At 39.0% G+C, this 18056-nt stretch overlaps 1 protein-coding gene across 7 annotated transcripts in view; it reads right to left on the bottom strand.

Moving 5' to 3' along the window:
• Positions 1-13925: 13925 nt before the first annotated feature.
• PLCB4 (phospholipase C beta 4) overlaps positions 13926-18056 on the bottom strand; it is a 407599-nt gene continuing 403468 nt past the window's right edge. For 6 of the 7 annotated variants that reach the window (XM_078056950.1, XM_078056943.1, XM_078056945.1 and 3 more), the window contains 2 exons: positions 17576-17612; positions 13926-15468 (listed from right to left, as the gene is read on the bottom strand). In XM_078056950.1, coding sequence (XP_077913076.1) covers positions 15380-15468; positions 17576-17612 — 126 coding nt within the window. In that variant the 3' untranslated portion in view covers positions 13926-15379. The remainder of the gene's footprint in view (positions 15469-17575; positions 17613-18056) is intronic. The other variant, XM_078056949.1, reaches the window with a different exon arrangement.

Genomic DNA, 18056 nt, shown 5'->3' on the forward strand with positions numbered 1-18056 from the left:
ACCATTTTTATTCTACACAGTACTGGAAGTTCTAGCCACAGCAATCAAACAAGAAAAAGAAGTAAAAGGCATCCAAATTGGTAAAGAATCTAACCCATCCCCTCACCCCCTCCCCTCTAGAACCCTGTTTGTTTCTCAGAGTCCATAGTCTCTGATGGTTCCTCTCTGTTGTCTTTTTTAGTTTCTGTTGCCTTTATTTCTGCTCTAATCTTTATTATTTCCTTCCATCTACTGGGTTTGGGTTTTGTTTGTTCTTCTTTTGCTTGCTCCTTTAGGTGTGAGGGTAAGTTGTTTATTTGAGGTTTTTCTTGTTTCTTGAGATAAGCCTGCATTGCTATAAACTTGCCACTTAGAACAACTTTTGCTATATCCCAGACTTTGGACTGTTGTGTTTTCATTTTTTTTTTTTAATTTTTTTATTGTTATGTTAATCCCCATACATTACATCATTAGTTTTAGATATAGTGTTCCATGATTCATTGTTTGTGCATAACACCCAGTGCTCCATGCAGAATGTGCCCTCCTCAATACCCATCACCAGGCTAACCCATCCTCCCAACCCCCTCCCCTCTAGAACCCTCAGTTTGTTTTTCAGAGTCCATTGTCTCTCATGGTTCTTCTCCCCCTCTGATTTCCCCCTCTTCGTTTTCATTTTTATTTATCTCCATGTATTTTTTGCTTTCCCCTTCAATTTCTTGGTTGACCCATTCATTGTTTGGTAGCATGTTATTTAACTTCCATGTATTTGTGTTCTTTCCAGATTTTTTCTTGTGGTTGATTTCTAGTTTCATAATGTTGTGTTTGGGAAAAATGCATGGTATGACTTCGATCTTATTGAATTTGTGAGACTTGTTTTGTGGCCTAAGATGTGATCTATTTTGGAGGATGTTCCACGTGCACTTGAAAAGAATGTGTGTTCCACTCTTTTAGGATGGAATAATCTGAATATGTCTGTTAGACTCACCTGGTCAATGTGTCATTCAAAGCCACTGTTTCCTTATTGATTTTCTGTTTGGATGAACTATCCATTGATGTAAGTAGGCTGTTAAAGTCCCCTGATATTATTGTATTACTGTTGATTACTTCCCTTTTGTTTGTTATTAGCTACTTTTTGTATTTGTGTGCTCCCGTGTTGGGCACATCAATATTTACAATTGTTATATCTTCTTGTTGGAATGTTCCCTTTATGATTATGTAGTGTCCTTTGTTTCTTGTTACAGTCTTTGTTTTAAAGCCTATTTTATCGGGGCGCCTGGGTGGCTCAGTTGTTAAGCATCTGCCTTCGGCTCAGGTCATGATCCCAGGGTCCTGGGATCGAGTCCCACATCGGGCTCCCTGCTCCGCGGGAAGCCCGCTTCTCCCTCTCCCACTCCCCCTGCTTGTGTTCCTGCTCTCACTATGTCTCTCTCTGTCAAATAAATAAATAAAATCTTTAAAAAAAAAAAAAAAATAAAGCCTATTTTATCTAAGTATTTTTACCCTTACTTTCTGTTCACTTCCATTTGCATGATAAATGCTTTTCCATCCCTTCACTTTCAATCTTCATGTATCTTTAGGTCTGAATTGAGTCTCTTGTAGGCGGCATATAGATGGCTCTTTTATTTTTTTCCATTCCATCACCCTATGTCTTTTGATTAGAGTGTTTAGTCCATTTACTTGCAAAGTAATTATTGATAGGTATGTACTTATTGCCATTTTGTTTTCTTTTATGGTTGTTTTTGTAGTTCTCTTCTGTTTTTTTCTTGCTCTCTTCTCTCATGGTTTGCTTCCTTTCTTTAGTGATATACTTGAATTCCTTTCTCCCTGTTTTTCTGTATTTATTACTGGTTTTTGATTTGTGGTTACCATTAGGTTTATATATAGCATCTTCTGCATATAGCAGTCTATATTAATTTAATGGTCGCTTAAATTTGAACCCATTCAGAAAGCACTAAATTTTTATTCCTTAACCCCCCCCCCCCCACATTATAGATTTATGGTGTCATACTTTATATCCTATTATTTTGTGAAGCCCTTGACTGATTTTTATAGATATACTTAATTTTAGTGTTTTGTGCTTCGTTCTTTTCTTACTTCCATTTATGGTCTTTCCTTTCCACTCAAGGAGTCCCCTTTAACCAGCCTTAAAAGGCTGGTTTATTGGTAATGAATTCCTTTGTTTTATTTCTCTGGGAAACTCTTTATTTCTCCTTCTATTCTGAATGATAACCTTGCTGGATAGCATATTCTTGGTTGTTGGTTTTTTTCTTTCAGCACTTTGAATATATCATGCCACTCCCTCTGGCATGTAAACTTTATGCTGAAAAATCAGCTGATAACCTTATGGTGTTTCTCTTGTATGTGATGTTTTCTTCTCTCTTGTTGCTTTTAAAATTCTGTCTTTATTACTTTTGGCCATTTTAATTACTCTGTGTCTTGGTGTGGACCTGCTTGGGTTGATTTTGTTGGGGTCTTTCTGTGCCTCCTGGAGCAGGATTTCTGTTTCCTTCCCCAGATTGAGGAATTTTTCAGCTATTATTTCTTCAAATAAATTTTCTGCTGCCTCTTCTCTCTTCTCCTTCTGGGATCCCTATAATGCAAACTTATTACCCTTGATGTTGTCACTGAGTTCTCTTAATCTATCTTCATATTTTATTATTTGTTTTTCTTTCTCTTGTTCAGCTTGATGCATTCCATTACTGTGTCCTCCAGGTCACTGATCCATTCTTCTGCTTTTTCTAGTCTACTATTTATTCCCTCAATTGTATTTTCTTTTCAGTTATTGAGTTCTTCATCTCTGTTCTTTTTTTGTTTTCTTTCCCTTTGTTGGGAGCATCCCTGAGGTCCTCCACTGTTTTTTCAAGTGCAGTGACCATTACATTTATGACCATTACTTTAAATTCTCTACCAAGCATATTACTTATCTCTGTTGTGTTTAGCTCTCTTGGTGTGACTTTGTCCTGTTCTTTCATTCTGGACATATTCCTGTGTCTCCTCATTTTATCTAACTCTTTGCATCTGTCTCTATGTGTTGCTCTTGCAAGTAGCAGTCCTATGAAGAAGAGATCCTGCAGTGCAATGTTCCCTGTTCATCAGAACTTGGTTCTCCTATGTGTGTTACTTTTGTGGCTGAGCTGGGTTTGCTTTCAGTCCAGTCATTTCTAGTGGCTCCCTTTGTGGACAGGGTTTGTTCCCTGTGTTGTTAGTAGGCTAGTCTGGGGCCTTGAGTTAAGTCAGACCAGACATTTGCCAGAGCTGAGGAAGCACCAAAATGCAGGGCATTTTCCTTGTGTTCTCCCCAGAGAAACTTTTGTTGGTGGGTGGGGCCTGAAGGTAGACCAGATGTCTGCCCCCAGCCACTGCTGGGGCTGTAGTCAGACTGGTATGTGTGGTTTTCTTCTCTCCCTGGGGCAGGAGTCACTTTGTGGTGATGCTTGCCCCTGTTGGTGCTGCTTGCACATAGCCACACTTGTGGCACCACTTTGGTTGGACACCTGCCACAGGTGTGTTGGAAGGGGCAAGGTGTGCAACACTAGCAAGGTCCACACTGTTTGGCTGCAGGAGGGACCTGCAACCCTGGGAAAATTGCCAAGGCCAGGATGGAGGGGGTGGGTCCCCAGAAGAGCTCATGGGAGTCATTAGCAAGCTAGGTGAGTGTGTTCCTGCTGCTCTCATCCCCCAGGTATCTGTGTACCTAGGCTGGAGGCAGGGGAGGGAAATGGCACCCACCAGCTCTTTTGTTCTTTGAGAAGTCTTTCATAGATCCCTGCCCCTCCAGCACATGTTCTGAGATTAGTAAATTAATCTTCTTCCCATACACCCTAGGCATTTTTCAAACTGCTGCTTCTATGCTGAGTCTCAGCGGGGCTGTTTGTTGTGCTGTCTCTTTAAGGGCAGGGACTCCGTTTTCTCTCTTCCTCTGGCTCTCCTAGACCTGAGCCCACTGATTTTTTTTAACATTTCTGGTGTTAAGCCCCACAGATTTTAAGAACTTTCGAAGTTCCCTCTTGTTTTCAAAGCCAAATGTTATGAGGATTCATCTTCCCAGTGTGGGTCCCCTGTGCCTGAGGCGCCTGGCATGAGGGTTTGCTCCTCTCTCATCTTTGTGTCTTTGTGTCTTCCCCTCTTACAGACAGTCCCCTGGGTCCAGTTAGCTCCTCACTGTGTATCTTCCCTTCCTACCCTTTAATGTGGCTTCTTCTCTACACAGCTGTGCATAGTCTGTTCTGCCAGTCTTTGGGTCATTTTCTGGGCTACTTATACTGATGTGGGTGTTTTCTAGGTGTATCTGTGGGATGAGGTGAGCCTAGGATCCTCCTACTCCACTGTCTTCCCCCAAATTCTAATAAATATTTGATCAATGAATAAAGTTAGTCCAATGCCAAAGTTGTGGCCAAAATAACTATTCATGTAGTAGTCAAGGTTTGTAGATGAATTTATAATATAGTGTTACAGCCTGTAGAGTTTAATATGCTGTATTCACACCACATTGAACACATATACCAAGTTTTTTCTAAGGAAAATCAAAAGATAAAGTGTAAAATGTTGTGTGTGAATTTTGGGAAAATTAAATACATACATTGCTTGAAAGGGATAAATGGTAATTATTTTGATGGACTGGTATAATATTTCTTCCAATTTTATGAAATCAAAGTTCAAAAACAACTAAGGATCTTTTAACCTCTGTTTTGTTTTCAATACATTCCGATTCACCTAAAGTTTTGGTCATGGTGTGAGTAATTAAGTATACAATATTAAATTGGCCTACTTAGGAAAATTTTTCTAAATTTTATCTTGGTGGAGACTTGAAAGGGTCTCAACAGTTTCCCGGATGAAGTAGCTTTGGGACTGTTCCTCACTCTGTATTTCCAAGAAAGTGAGGAGAGGAGAAGAAAAGGAACCATATCACTTACAGAGATGAGCACAGCCACCTCTTTTTTTTTTTTCTTTTGATGTGAAAAAAAATGCTATTTTTAACCATCTCCCTGCTCCTTCCCCTAATATTTTTTCATTATTCTAACCTATGGAGCAGAACGCTTTTCATGAAATACTATTAAAGAAATGGCTCATAAAAATTCATCCCAGAGGCACTACCCAGGATTTATTATGACATTAAAGATACAATTATTAAAGTTTGTGTTTGGGATTCTGTTAAATGCTAAGCATCAAGAACAAGTTGTAGAAAAGCGTGGTCTTCTCTCGGATATACAGAAATGATGGGAAAGGAGAGGCTAACATGAGATGCTCCCTCTTCACTCTCCATAATCACACTTAGTGTTGATGTGTCTTTTGAGTGCTTGTTGGCCATTGTGATAGTCATACTGTTTTGAAAGGAAGCCAACAGTAGGACTTGAGGAAAATTGTTTTCTTGAAATTGAGAAAAAGACAACTCACAAGAAAGCTTATTTTAGCCCTTCATTCTGGTTTTCAAAGACATTGGCTGCCTAAGAGACCACACAAAGACAGTTACAAATCCTTCATTCTGTCTCACAGAACATAATTTAAATAGTCATTTTATAGTTATTGACTTCCTGTTTTTCACAATGGGAATAAACAAAGCCTGAAAAGAAATTAGTCTGGGCTAGTGGGAATGCTATATGTTTAAATAGCTTTTAAAGCATAAATGGATAAATTCAGAAGGGATAAATTCAGAAGCTTTTAAAGTCTAAATGGATAAATTCAGAAAATTCTTTCTTTCTTGGGGGAATGAGAGAGCTTTTGGAAGTGGCTTTTTGGAGGTGGCTTTTTAAGGATTGAGAGGACATCATTATGTGATGTGGCTAGGAAAGATGTGTGCCACGTGTGTATGAACAGAGAACAGGGATAAATGCAGATTGACTAGGTGAATAGGTAGCTTGGGGCCAGAAACTGCTGACATCAGTAATTTCAACATTATTCTTTAGGTAGTGGATAGGAATTCAACATTTTTGAGCAGAGAGCTGTCATTGGGGGAGATTAGTCCATGTGTAGAGGGATTTGAAGGCCAAAGAAATTCAATAGGAAGTTACTAAAATTAAGGAATAAGAGAAATTTTAGAGGAGGAGAGGGAAGCTTCCAAGACAGGGTAGAATTCATAGGTTTTATCAACAGATTGGATGTGAGAACAAATTAGATGGAGCAGAACAAGATGGACCCATGAATTAGTACCTGTTATGGGTTGTTAAAATAGGGAGGGTAGGTGGAGGAAGGGTCATTGCTTTTTATTAATTACACACAATGAGCATGTGGGCCATTTTTTTTTTTTTTTTGACTCTGAAAATCTAAGGGGAAGAGCCAGTGCTTAGAAGAAGAAAGGTCAAGGTTAAAGTTATGGATTTGAGATTATATGCAGATAAGTAGAAATTGAAGGCATATGATCCCATAAGACAACTAAGGGAAAATACATATAAACAAGATCTTCTGAATAGACGGTGAAAGATTTCTTTCCTTTTTGTTGGGGGTGGTGCTGGTAATATTTTAATATTGAAGCAATGATGGGTTGGTTTCACATGCATTTTCATTTATGAAGTTATACTATGTTTTTAGATTATTAAATTTTACATTATGAACTTTATAATTAGGGAAAGAGAATGGGAGTAGATCTCTGTCTATTTACATAGAAATATTTCCTAGATACAGTGTAAAGTCCAAAAGTAAATTGTAAAACAATATCTATAGTATGAACCCATTTGTATAAACATCTCAAAAAACCATAAAATAATACTATATATTTGTGTATGTAATTTTCATTTGCATGGTCAAAAACAAATACATTTCACTTCACTTATAGAGTAATTGCAGGAATCCTTAACCATATCTATGTCAGAGAATTCTTATTGGGCCTATTTCTTCTTAGTTCTAGTTTTAGGCTGACAAAATTAAATGGAGATATTTTCTCAGAGTCAAATCTACTCCAATAGAAATGACTTGGCTAAAGAATTTTGCCTCCTTAAATTAAATTTAATTACTTTGTTTTATAAAGCATTAATTATATCTATATATAACATACTATACAATAGTAATATATATATACCACAGATATATTTATACCATACATATTATATAGCACACACATATACCATATAGTACATGTATATATTATATAGTACATTATACTACATACACTATATAGTACATATATAGACCATATTCATACACACCATGTGTATATACACACACATATACATAAACACACACCATACATACACATACACACACACACATAACATATATATGTTTTATTTAATTCCAGTATAGTTAATGTACAGTGTTATATTGTTATATTAGTTTAAGGTGTATAAATAGTGAATCACAAATTCTGTACATTACTCAGTGCTCATCACGATAAGTGTACTCTTAATCCCCTTCACCTATTTCACCCATCCCCCCACCCACCTCCCTTCTGGTAACCATCAGTTTGTTCTCCAGTTAAGAGTCTATTTTTTGGTTTGTCTCTTTTTGTTCATTTGTTTTGTTTCTTAAATTCCACATATGAGTGAAATCGTATGGTATTCGTCTTCCTCTGACTGACTTACCTCATTTAGCATTAAACCCTCTAGATCCATCCATGTTGTTGCAAATGGCAAGATTTCATTCCTTTTTATGGCTGAGTAATGTTCCATCATATGTATATGTATGTGTATGTGTGTGTGTATATATATATAGATATGGATATAGATATAGATATAGATATATAGATTAGATATAGATATATCTGTCACATCTTCTTTATCCATTCACCTATTGAGGACGCTTGGGCTGCTTCCATAATTTGGCTATTGTAAATAATGCTACAATAAACATAGGGGTGCGTATAATTTTTTGAATTCATGTTCTCATATTCTTTGTGTAAATACCCACGAGAGGAATTCCTGGATTATATGGTAATTCTATTTTTAACTTTTGAGGAAACTGCCTACTATTTTTCTGCACCAGTTTGCTTTCCTACCAACAGTGCCCAAGGGTTCCTTTTCCTCCACACCCTTGCCAACATTTGTTTCTTGTGTTTTTGGTTTTAGCCATTCTGACAGCTGTGAGGTGACATCTCATTGTGGTTTTGATTTGTAATTCCCTATTTATGAGGGCTGTTGAGCATCTTGTCATTTGTCTGTTGCCCATCTATATGTCTTTGGAGAAATATCTGTTTATGTCTTCTGCCTACATTTTAATTGGATTATTTGTTTTTGTGTGTGTGTTGAGTTCTATAGGTTCTTTATATATTTTGGATACTAGCCCTTTATTGCATATGTCATTTGCAAATATCTTTTCCCACTTTAGTTTTGTTGATTGTTTCCTTTGTTGTGCAGGAGCTTTTTACTTTGATGTAGTCACAATAGCTTAATTTTGATTTGTTTCCCAAACATGTCAGGAGACCTATCTAGAAAAATGTTGCTGTGGCCCATGTCAGAGAGATTACTGCCTGTGTTCTCTTCTAGGATTTTTATGGTTACAGGTCTCACATTTAGGTCTTTAATCCATTTTGAGTTCATTTTGTGTATGGTATAAGAAAGTAGTCCAGTTTCATTCTTTTTCATGTAGTTGACCAGTTTTCCCAACATAATTTGTTGGAGAGACCCTTTTTCTCATTGCATATTCTTGCCTCCTTTGTCAAAGATTGACTGTATAGTCATGGGTTTATTTCTGGGGTCTCTTTTAGCTGTTCTGTTGGTCTCTGTGACTCTTTTTGTGCCAGTCCCATACTGTTTTGCTTACTACAACTTTGTAGTGTAACTTGAAATCTGGAATTGCGATACCTCCAGTTTTTTCTTTTTCCAGATTGTTTTAGCTGTTCAGGGTGTTTTGTGGTTCCATACAAATGTTATAATTATTTGTTCTAGTTCTGTGCAGGATGCTGTTAGTATTTTGATAGGGATTGCATTAAATCTGTAGATTGCTTTGGGTAGTGTGGACATTTTAACAATATTTGTTCTTCCAATCCATGAGCATGGAATATCTTCCCATTTGTTTGTGTTGTGTGCAATTTCTTTCATCAGTGTTTTATGATTTTCAGAGTACAAGTTTTTCATCTCCTTGGTTGAGGTATTTTATTATTTTTGATGCAATCTTAAATGCGATTGTTTTCTTAATTTCTCTTTCTGCTGCTTCATTATTGGGGTGTGCACATTGATTTTGTATTCTACAACCTTACTAAATTTATTTATAATTTCTAGTAGTTTTTTGGTGGAGTCTTTGGGGTTTTCTGCATATGGTATCATGTTATCTGCAAATAGTGACAGTTTTACTTATTCCTTGCCAATTTGGATGATTTTCATTTTTCTTTCTTATCTGACTGCTGTGGCTAGGACTTCCAAGACTATGTTGAATAAAAATGGTGAGAATGGACCTCTTGTCTTATTCCTGATTTTAGGGGGAAAGCTCCCAGGTTTTCACCATTGAGAATTATGCTAGCTGTGGGTTTTTTCACATATGGCTTTTACTGTGTTGAGATATTTCCCTCCAAACCTACTTTGTTGATGGTTTTTATCATGAGTGGATGATGTACTTCGTTAAATGCTTTTGGTGCATCTATTGAAATGATAATATGCTTTTTACCCTTTCTCTTATTGCTGTGATGTATCATGTTGATTGATTTGTGAATATTGAATGACCCTTGCATCACAGGAATAAATTTCACTTGATGGTGATGAATGATTTTTTTAATGTATTGTTGGATTTGGTTTGCTAATATTTTGTTGAGGATTTTTGCATCTACGTTCATCAGAGATGTTGGCCTGTATTTCTTATTTCTCTCTCTCTTTTTTGGTGGTGTCTTTATCTGGTTTTTGTATCAGGATAATGCTGGCCTCCTAGAATGCACTTGGAAGCTTCCTCTCCTCCTTCTCTTCCCCTTCCTCCCCCTCCTCCTCTTCCTCCTTTTCTTGTATGTAATCTTTTCTTTTCTCTTGTTGCTTTTGAAATTCTCTTTATTCCTAATTTTGGTCATTTTAATTACTCTGTGCCTTGGTGTGGACCTGCTTGGATTGATTTTGTTGGGGACTTTCTGTGCCTCCTGGATCTGGATTTCTGTTTCCTTCCCCAGATTAGTGAAGTTTTCAGGTGTTATTTCTTCAAATAAATTTTCTGCCCCCTTTTCTCTCTCTTCTTGTGGAATTCTTATAATACAAATGTTATTACACTTGATGCTGTCACTGAGTACAGTATTTTTTCTTTCTCCTGTACAACTTAATTGCATTCCATTACTCTGTCCTCAAGTCGGTAATCTGTTCTCTATCCTCTAATCTACTATCCATTCCCTCTAGTGAATTTTTAATTTCAGTTATTAAGTTCTTCATCTCGGATTGATTCTTCTTTTATGTTTCTTTTCTCTTTGTTGGGAGTCTCACTGAGGTCCTCCACTGTTTTTTTCAAATCCCATGAGTATCTTTATGACCACTGCTTTAAATTTTCTACCAACCATATTACTCATCTCTGTTTTGTTTAGTTCTTTTGGTGTGACTTTACTCTGTGTCCTCAATTTGTCCAGCTCTCTGTCTCTTTCTATGTGTTAGGAAAGTCAATTATGTCTCTTGCTTTTGAGAGTAGTGGCCTGATGAAGAAGAGGTTCCATGGTGCCCTGCAGTGCAATGTCCTATTTACCAGAACCTAGCACTTCGGGTGTGTCTCTTATGGGTGTTGTGTGTACCCTACTGTTGTGGCTGAGCCACCTTTGCCTTCAGTCTGGTCATTTGCAGTGGCTCTCATTGCCTGTTTTGGGCAGGGTTTATTCCCTGTGTTGTTAGTGGGCCCATCTGGGGCTGCCTTGGAGTTGACTTGAGTCCAACCAGGCATTTGCCAGAGCTATGGTAGATCTGAACTGCTGGGCACTTTCTTTGTGTTGTCCCCTGAGAAGATTTTGTTGGCAGGTGGGGCCTCCAGTCAGACCAGATGCCTGCCCCCAGTCCCTTGCTGGTATGTGTGGTTATCTTCCCCTCTCCTGGCACAAGAGTCACTTTGGAGTGGTGCTGGCCCCTGTTGGATGTGCTTGCACACTGCTGTGCTTGTGGCACCACTTTGGATGGGCTCTGGCCAAGGGTGTATGGGAGGGGGTGGGTCTGCAAGAGAATGTGGGGTGGGGTGCATGATGTTAGCAAGTTTTTTTCGGGGTCTCCTGTGGGCGGAGATCTGGGACAAAAGCCTGGCTGGAGGGGGCCTGTCTGCAGGAGATGATGAGGGTGAGTCTCACTGTTAGCAAGCTAGATGAGTGTTGGTACTGCGCTGATTCCTGCAGGTGGCCTTGTGTTTATGCAGGGGATGGGGGAAAGTAGGGGAGGGAAATGGTGCCTGACAGCTCCTTTTATCCTAGATAAGTCTCCTATAGATCCCTGCTCCTTAGGCACATGCTCTGAGATTAGTAAGCAAATCTCCTTCTCTTATACTCAGTGTTTTTCAAATTGCTGCTTCTATGCTGTATCTCAGCCAGGCTATTTGCTGTGCTGTCTCTTTAATGGTGGGAATTCAGTTTCCTCTCACCCTCCAGGGTCTCCCAAAGCAGAGCCCTCTGATTTTTAAAGTTCCAGGTGTTAAGCCCCACTGATTATAAGAACTCATGACATTAGGCCCCTCTGATTTTAAAAGTTAAATGTTATGGGGATTTGTCTTCTCTGAGGGCTCCCATGCCTGGGTAATAGGGTCTGCCTCTCTACACCTGTGGTATCCCTCCCTCTCATGGACTGTCCCATGGGGGTCTATTTAGCTCCCGACTGCACTTCTGCTCTTCCCACCCTCTTTGATGGGGACTCTTCTCTGCATTTAGCTGTGAATAGTCTCTTCTGCCAACCTTTGGGTCATTTTCTGGGTTATTTACACTAATGTGGGTGTTATCTAGTTGTATCCATGGGACGAGGTAAGCTTAGGATCTTTCTACTCTATCGTCTTCCCTGGAAATCCAATTTCTTTTTTTTGAATTGCTTTTGAAGGAAGCTCACTACTAAATTACAGTCCCAATTGCAGAAGTGTTCTTTGCTTTAGGTTTTCTGATATAATATTTCTCTTGTATCCTGTCTTTAATACTCGCCTTCCTCCCCCGCCTCCCATCAACCCTCAAGTCTTGGGATTTGATTAGCTTGTACAATATTTTTGAAATACTATTTCATGGATTCCAAGAAACATATATTTTCACATTTTGACATCTCTGGAATTGAGGTGTCTTATAATCACAGGGTGATGTGTCCTTGTTTAATTGGCAGCCTGTTTTCATTCTTTGTGGTATATAAAACGATGGTGATGTTATAATCAATGGTGTCTTAGATCTGATGAACTGATACTTCCCAATGGGTTCCCCAATTTTGGCAACCTTTTCCCCCCCCATGAAGCTTTTTATCCTCTCAAAAGGGAAGAATAATCTGCTTAGGAAGGAGGAATACAGTCTTGTATGGGCATTCCAGTCAGGCAGGAATAGGCAGTTCCCTAACCTTTCTGGGCTGAGGAGAAAGAGAAAGAATTGAGACTCAAGCGTCCTGACTCCCAGGTTGAACAGAAAGTGCTGCTGGGTGGGAGAAGCAAGATGTAGTATAAACCCAGATAGGCCTGGGGCCTGATATAAAACAGGCTTGCTTTTTGCTTCTCGGGGCATTGCTCTAACAAACTGCAAGCCTCCTGGAGAAACCTCATGACGTTGGAACATGGCGCTAGTAGCTGACAAATGGGCAAAGGAGGTACTTAAATGAATGGACTGGAGTTAGCACTTCTAGTTCTCCCACAGCCCACAAAGATCCAGAAGTTCCTGCATCTCCCAGAAGAATGCTAACATAAACTGAGTCCAGGGTGAACACTTGACTGAGCAAAGACCTTGAGCCACTGGGATGGAAGGACCCAATTTGCAGGGCTGTAGCTCAGGGCAGTTAGGACTGTCCAGCAGTGGGGAGACCAGATACTCCTTCCCACTGCCGTCTGGAGAAAGAAGCAAGGAGACCTGAATGGGGCTGGGACTCTAAGGGGGGATTTGACTTTGAAGTAACTGAAAATGCCTCGGAAATAACATTTTTTTTAAGCTGGAAAAGACTGAATTATTTTAATTGGCAAGCTTTTGTTTCCTTCATGAGCAAGAATGCAGAATTTGAGTGCAATCTGAACTTATAATTGAAAGTAAAACATCATTTTGTTGAACATCTGAGCTGTGTGTACATTTTAATCCCACTGCAGTGGAATCTTTTGGAGGGGGTAGGATATCTTAAATACTGGAAGTAGTCTGGGTTAAAGAAAAAACTGGCTCTGGATATAGTGCTGGAAAATAGAAATATTTATGGTGGTATAAAAGGATGAAAAGGCAGAGAAGATAAGATCAGAACAATGGGAAAACTGGGAGTACCTCTCAGAAGCAAAGGAAGAAGGAGGCAATTGATGAATTCAGTGAAGTGCCACAGAATGTTGAGCTGAGCTCTTGTTAGAAGTCCTTTGATTTGATGAGCCATTTGGAATTCTTGAGAACGGGCCATCCCAATGTGGTACTATTTAAGAAAAAGTTTTTTTTAAAGATTTTATTTTTAGAGAGAGAGTGAGCGAGTTGAGTTGGGGGAAGGGCCGAGGGAGAGAGAGAATCTCAAGCAGACCCAAGACTGAGCATGGAGCCCAAAGTAGGGCTCGATCTTCTGACCCTGAGATCATGACCTGAGCAAAAACCAAGAGTGAGATGCTTGACCGATTGAGCCATGTGGGCACCCCAATGTGGTGCTATTTTAATAGCCATAGTTTTCCATGGGATGTTAGTGCTGAAAGATACATAGTCTAACCCCGTTGTCTTACAGATAAGCAAATAGGGAACTAGAGAAATTTCACAGAAACCAGTTCAAATGATAAATATGAGGAAAAAAACCCAAATATATTACCTTTGGGAGTCAACCAGAATCAGCCTGTTTTGTGTCGTTTGGGGGGAAAATGTATTGAGGCATGAAGAAGCCTCCTCTGGAAATAATGAGATCACTTATGAAGAAGGCAAAAAGTCTGCTGGAACGCATACACGCAGACAGGTGTTAAATGTGTTTTAATTTTTTATTAGAGAAGTTGGAAGTTTAATTTCAATATTGATGGTAACAATTTTCTCTGCTTTGTTCAGAGGAACACACAGAATCAATTTGTACAAGCATATACAATTCAGTTGGTGTTTTGTGTCCTAAAATCAGTCATCTGATTAGCTCTAGACTACCGTTTCCATGCGCTCTTCCCGGCTTTGGCGGCATGGCTCGGTTCCCCGCAGAATACTTTTTCATGCACTGTCTGCAACACAACTACAGCGGGCTTAAAGACCATGCAGATAAACACTGTAGCAAATTGTTTTGATATTGAACAGACGTAAAAAGGTTATTTCCTGATATGAAATTCTGAAAATCTGCATAAATATTTTTGTGTAAAATTAAATTAGTTATGTATTTTTTTTGAAACTAGAACTTGAAGTATCAAGAATGCCCACATAATTCATATACACATATATATAGACTTTTTCATTATGCTTAAAGTCTTGATAGTCAAATTATATTCTGTGCCATACATTTATTTAGCCAGTGTTTATTTGGCATTAGATTAACTGTATGTGTACGGATTAGTCTTAATGGGTGCTTGTGTATCATGCAAACATAGTTCTAGTATTCCTGTTGACTAATCTTGTCATGTGGCAATACTTAGATGATTTTGCTCTATAACAGTGTGAATTAGGAGTATAAATACTTTATACATGGTCACATTTACAAACGTTTGCCAATAACCACTTCACAATCTTTATGGTGTAATAGTGTATTAGAATGTCTGGAATCGGCAGAAGCAATTCCTATAAAGCAATATCAGATGTAAACTGTCTTACGTGTGCCTAACAAAGTTCTCCCTTGAGCACTGGTGAGTTTTGGCACAGGTACACTGTTCTAATTTTTTTTTTTTTTACTCTAATAATTTCCACAACTTTTACAGGAAATTAGCTTCTTATGGCATGGCAGAGACATGGCACTTACTGATGAGGTAACTTAGATGTAGAAAAATCCTGCAAAGTTATTTGTCTAGCAGATTGCCACTTCTGCTGATGAATTTGTAGACAGAGTTTTGTTATTTTTCCTAGTGCATGCACTTGCTATTGAATCACTAATGCACTCTTTTTGCTGCAGCTCAAACATGTCCTAAATGCATCACAGAGCGGAGTTGTTTACACCAAGCTCATTCACTTGTGATGGTATTTTATAGCAAACATGTTTAAGTTGTAATATCAAGGGTTAAACTCTGCCTCACTGGGATAGTAATTTTGGTGGATTCGGAGCTACTTTTGGTTGGCCAAAGAAACCCAATACTCAAAATGTTACACAGACATATGTAAGTCGCTGTGGGTTCAGGTATAACATCTTGTCTGTACATAAAGGAAACCCAAAAGGCAACAGCCGTCTTGCATGACATCTGGGTTGGGAAGGTTGGGGGTGATCTGTTGATGCTGGGAGGTTTTGCTGCCTCAGTTTGTGTTTTGGAGATTCATACTACTGTTGCTGGTCTGCGGTCCATCTCGGCTTCCAACTTCCCCATCTGCTGCATCTCCTTCGCCTGCAACATTAGAAACGGGGCCTTACAATGTTGAAATCCTCTCCTAAGGGCATGTAGCCACCGCAGACTCTCTCCGCGCATAAATCTGATGCTGTCACTCTATCCTTGCTCTGCAAAGTGAGGTCCAGGGACCATCAGCATCAGCACTGCCTGGGACCTTGTGAGAAATGCACAATCTTGGACTCTACCCCAGACCTACGGGATCAGAATGTGCATTTTCACAAGATCCCAAAGACATTTTTTATGCACATTAAAGGCTGTGAAGGACTAGTTCTACAGCGTGCCAGGAAAACCATTTGAAAAGAGGCTAAGCCAGTCGCTCAATATTTAGACTATGTCACGTCAAACCGTTTGGTTTCTACAGATGGACATTTTGCCTTGACTGTAATTGGAACTTTTAGCCAAAGTGTTGCTTAGGTACAATATTTTCCCCCCAATAGCCTGAAATTTAATTAATTCCCTAAGAATCTGACTGATGGAGAAGTTTAGGTGGGAGCGCATCACGTTGGTTTGGCTGGAGCACCTTGCAAATAGAACATTACAGGAATATGTAGGGTTCCTAGAATCCTATTGTCCAAAAATTCTCCCTACCGGCTCTCACTTATTTGCAGTTTTTTATAGGCTTCATGAAATTGAGTTCACCATGGCTTAAGACTGTCACTAAGACAACCAGGTGGTTTGGGAGGTAGAAAGGAATCCGAGGGCGAGGAAGATTCTGGTGACACATCAACTCGCTTATTTCAACATTTACTTTACAACTGGTTTCTGGATGCTTGGGCCCAACCCAATGCATGTATCTTTTGAAGGAAAAATAAAGCATCCCTTTCCTCTTTTTGTGACCTACCACTTTGAAATAAAGGCCATTTAAGAATGGAAATGTGGACATATAAAGATAATACTGAGAGGAGGATTCTGAAGTGCTCTAATATTACTCCTCATGTCTGCTTAGGTATTCCAACTCAATGGAAGGTCAGTAGGGGGGTTGGGTCAAATCCGAAGATCATCCTACGAGCATCTAGATGTCCCCAAAACTAGTTTGACCCGTGGACATACAGTAATTCTCTTATTTTTATATTGTGGCTTTAACTTCCCTTTTGGCGAAGATGGGTGTAATAATAACTAAGAATTTTATCTTTCTGCTCAAATATGGGATGGATGGTTCCCTCTACCTGGATAGTTTTCGATGCCTGAAATATACTAATACTCTGAGAGAGAAATGAGAAATGGAGAAAAATATACAAACATGAAACTATGACACAAACGGTATTTATAAGAGATGACAGTGAAACAGTATCAGCGCCAGAAATTAAATACTTTTATGTTCCATAAATAGCAATAAAAGATGCCCTATGATTCTCCCCACTTAGCATTTAAAGACCATATTGAACATATGCTATTACAGGGCTGCTATTAGAGCGAGGTTCTCAGATGAGCAGGGTGACCATTCATTGCCATTTGCCGGGGACAGTTCCAGTTTATGCCCGTAGTCCTGGCGAGTATGAACATCATCCCCTTTCACTCTCAAAATGATCCTGGTTCAGATAATAAATTATATGGTCACCTTACTTATGAGAGGTGATTAGGGTCCTTGGCAGACCAGATCTAGCAGAAAGCATGACAGGAGTCACTGTATAGTGACACTGTATAATGTTTCTGCACGCAGACCATAACTCTGTCATTAAAAAGCACCAGTGAACTTTTAGTAGGGTGCTTTAACAATAAATTGCAGTCCTATCAATGCTTGTGAAAGAGCTGACTTTGTGACCCAGTCTTAGCTGCGGTCAGTCCAAATGACAGTCATATATCACTGTTCTTGATGCCTGGGTATATCTTCATTAGCATGACTTGAGTTTTCCAGGTCTGCTGTAGGAACCATTGGCTATGACTCATAATAGTAATTCAGAAATAATTCTCTAAAGATTTTGGGCATTTCTGTTTGAATATTACCTCAGAAATCCAAGCATAAAATAATCAAGCTTTCAAATCCAAACCCTTGAGATACTAATTAGTTATGACCAGATGTGAATCATAAATGGAGAGTGCACCAAGCATACTAACAGAGCTGAGAAGGAAAGCAATGTCTTGCTTATCAGAGTTTCGGGCCTACCTTGTGTTTGGGACACTGCATGGCAGGATTTCAATAGCTGTTTGTACAAAAATAGTAATGTCAAAATTGAGTCATACATATAAAACAAAGAAAATAAATGAATACTGAATAAATGAATACTTGAAAAATGAATGCAAAACCATATAGAGAAAAGCAAAAAGCTAAGAATAAAACATGTATACGCCCATCAGTGACAAACTTCCCCCCCCTCCCAGGTTGATCTCAACAGAAAAAAAAAAAAACAACAAAAGAAACAAAGCAAGCAACCAATGCCTAGGAGCCCAGACTGTGTTCTCCTGCAAGGATGAGTAGGGAACCCTCCCTTTAGCAAGTACCCTCACTTCTCTTTATTAAATGATAGGATTGATGGACAAAAATCAACTTTTAAAGCTTGGGTATGATAGTAATGGAGCTGTTAATGTTGAAATGGTACATGTCAGGACAGATGACATACTTGTGGCTGGGAGGTCTATGGGAAAAT

The sequence above is a fragment of the Halichoerus grypus genome, chromosome 10, assembly GCF_964656455.1.
Source record: "Halichoerus grypus chromosome 10, mHalGry1.hap1.1, whole genome shotgun sequence".
NCBI lineage: Eukaryota > Metazoa > Chordata > Mammalia > Carnivora > Phocidae > Halichoerus > Halichoerus grypus.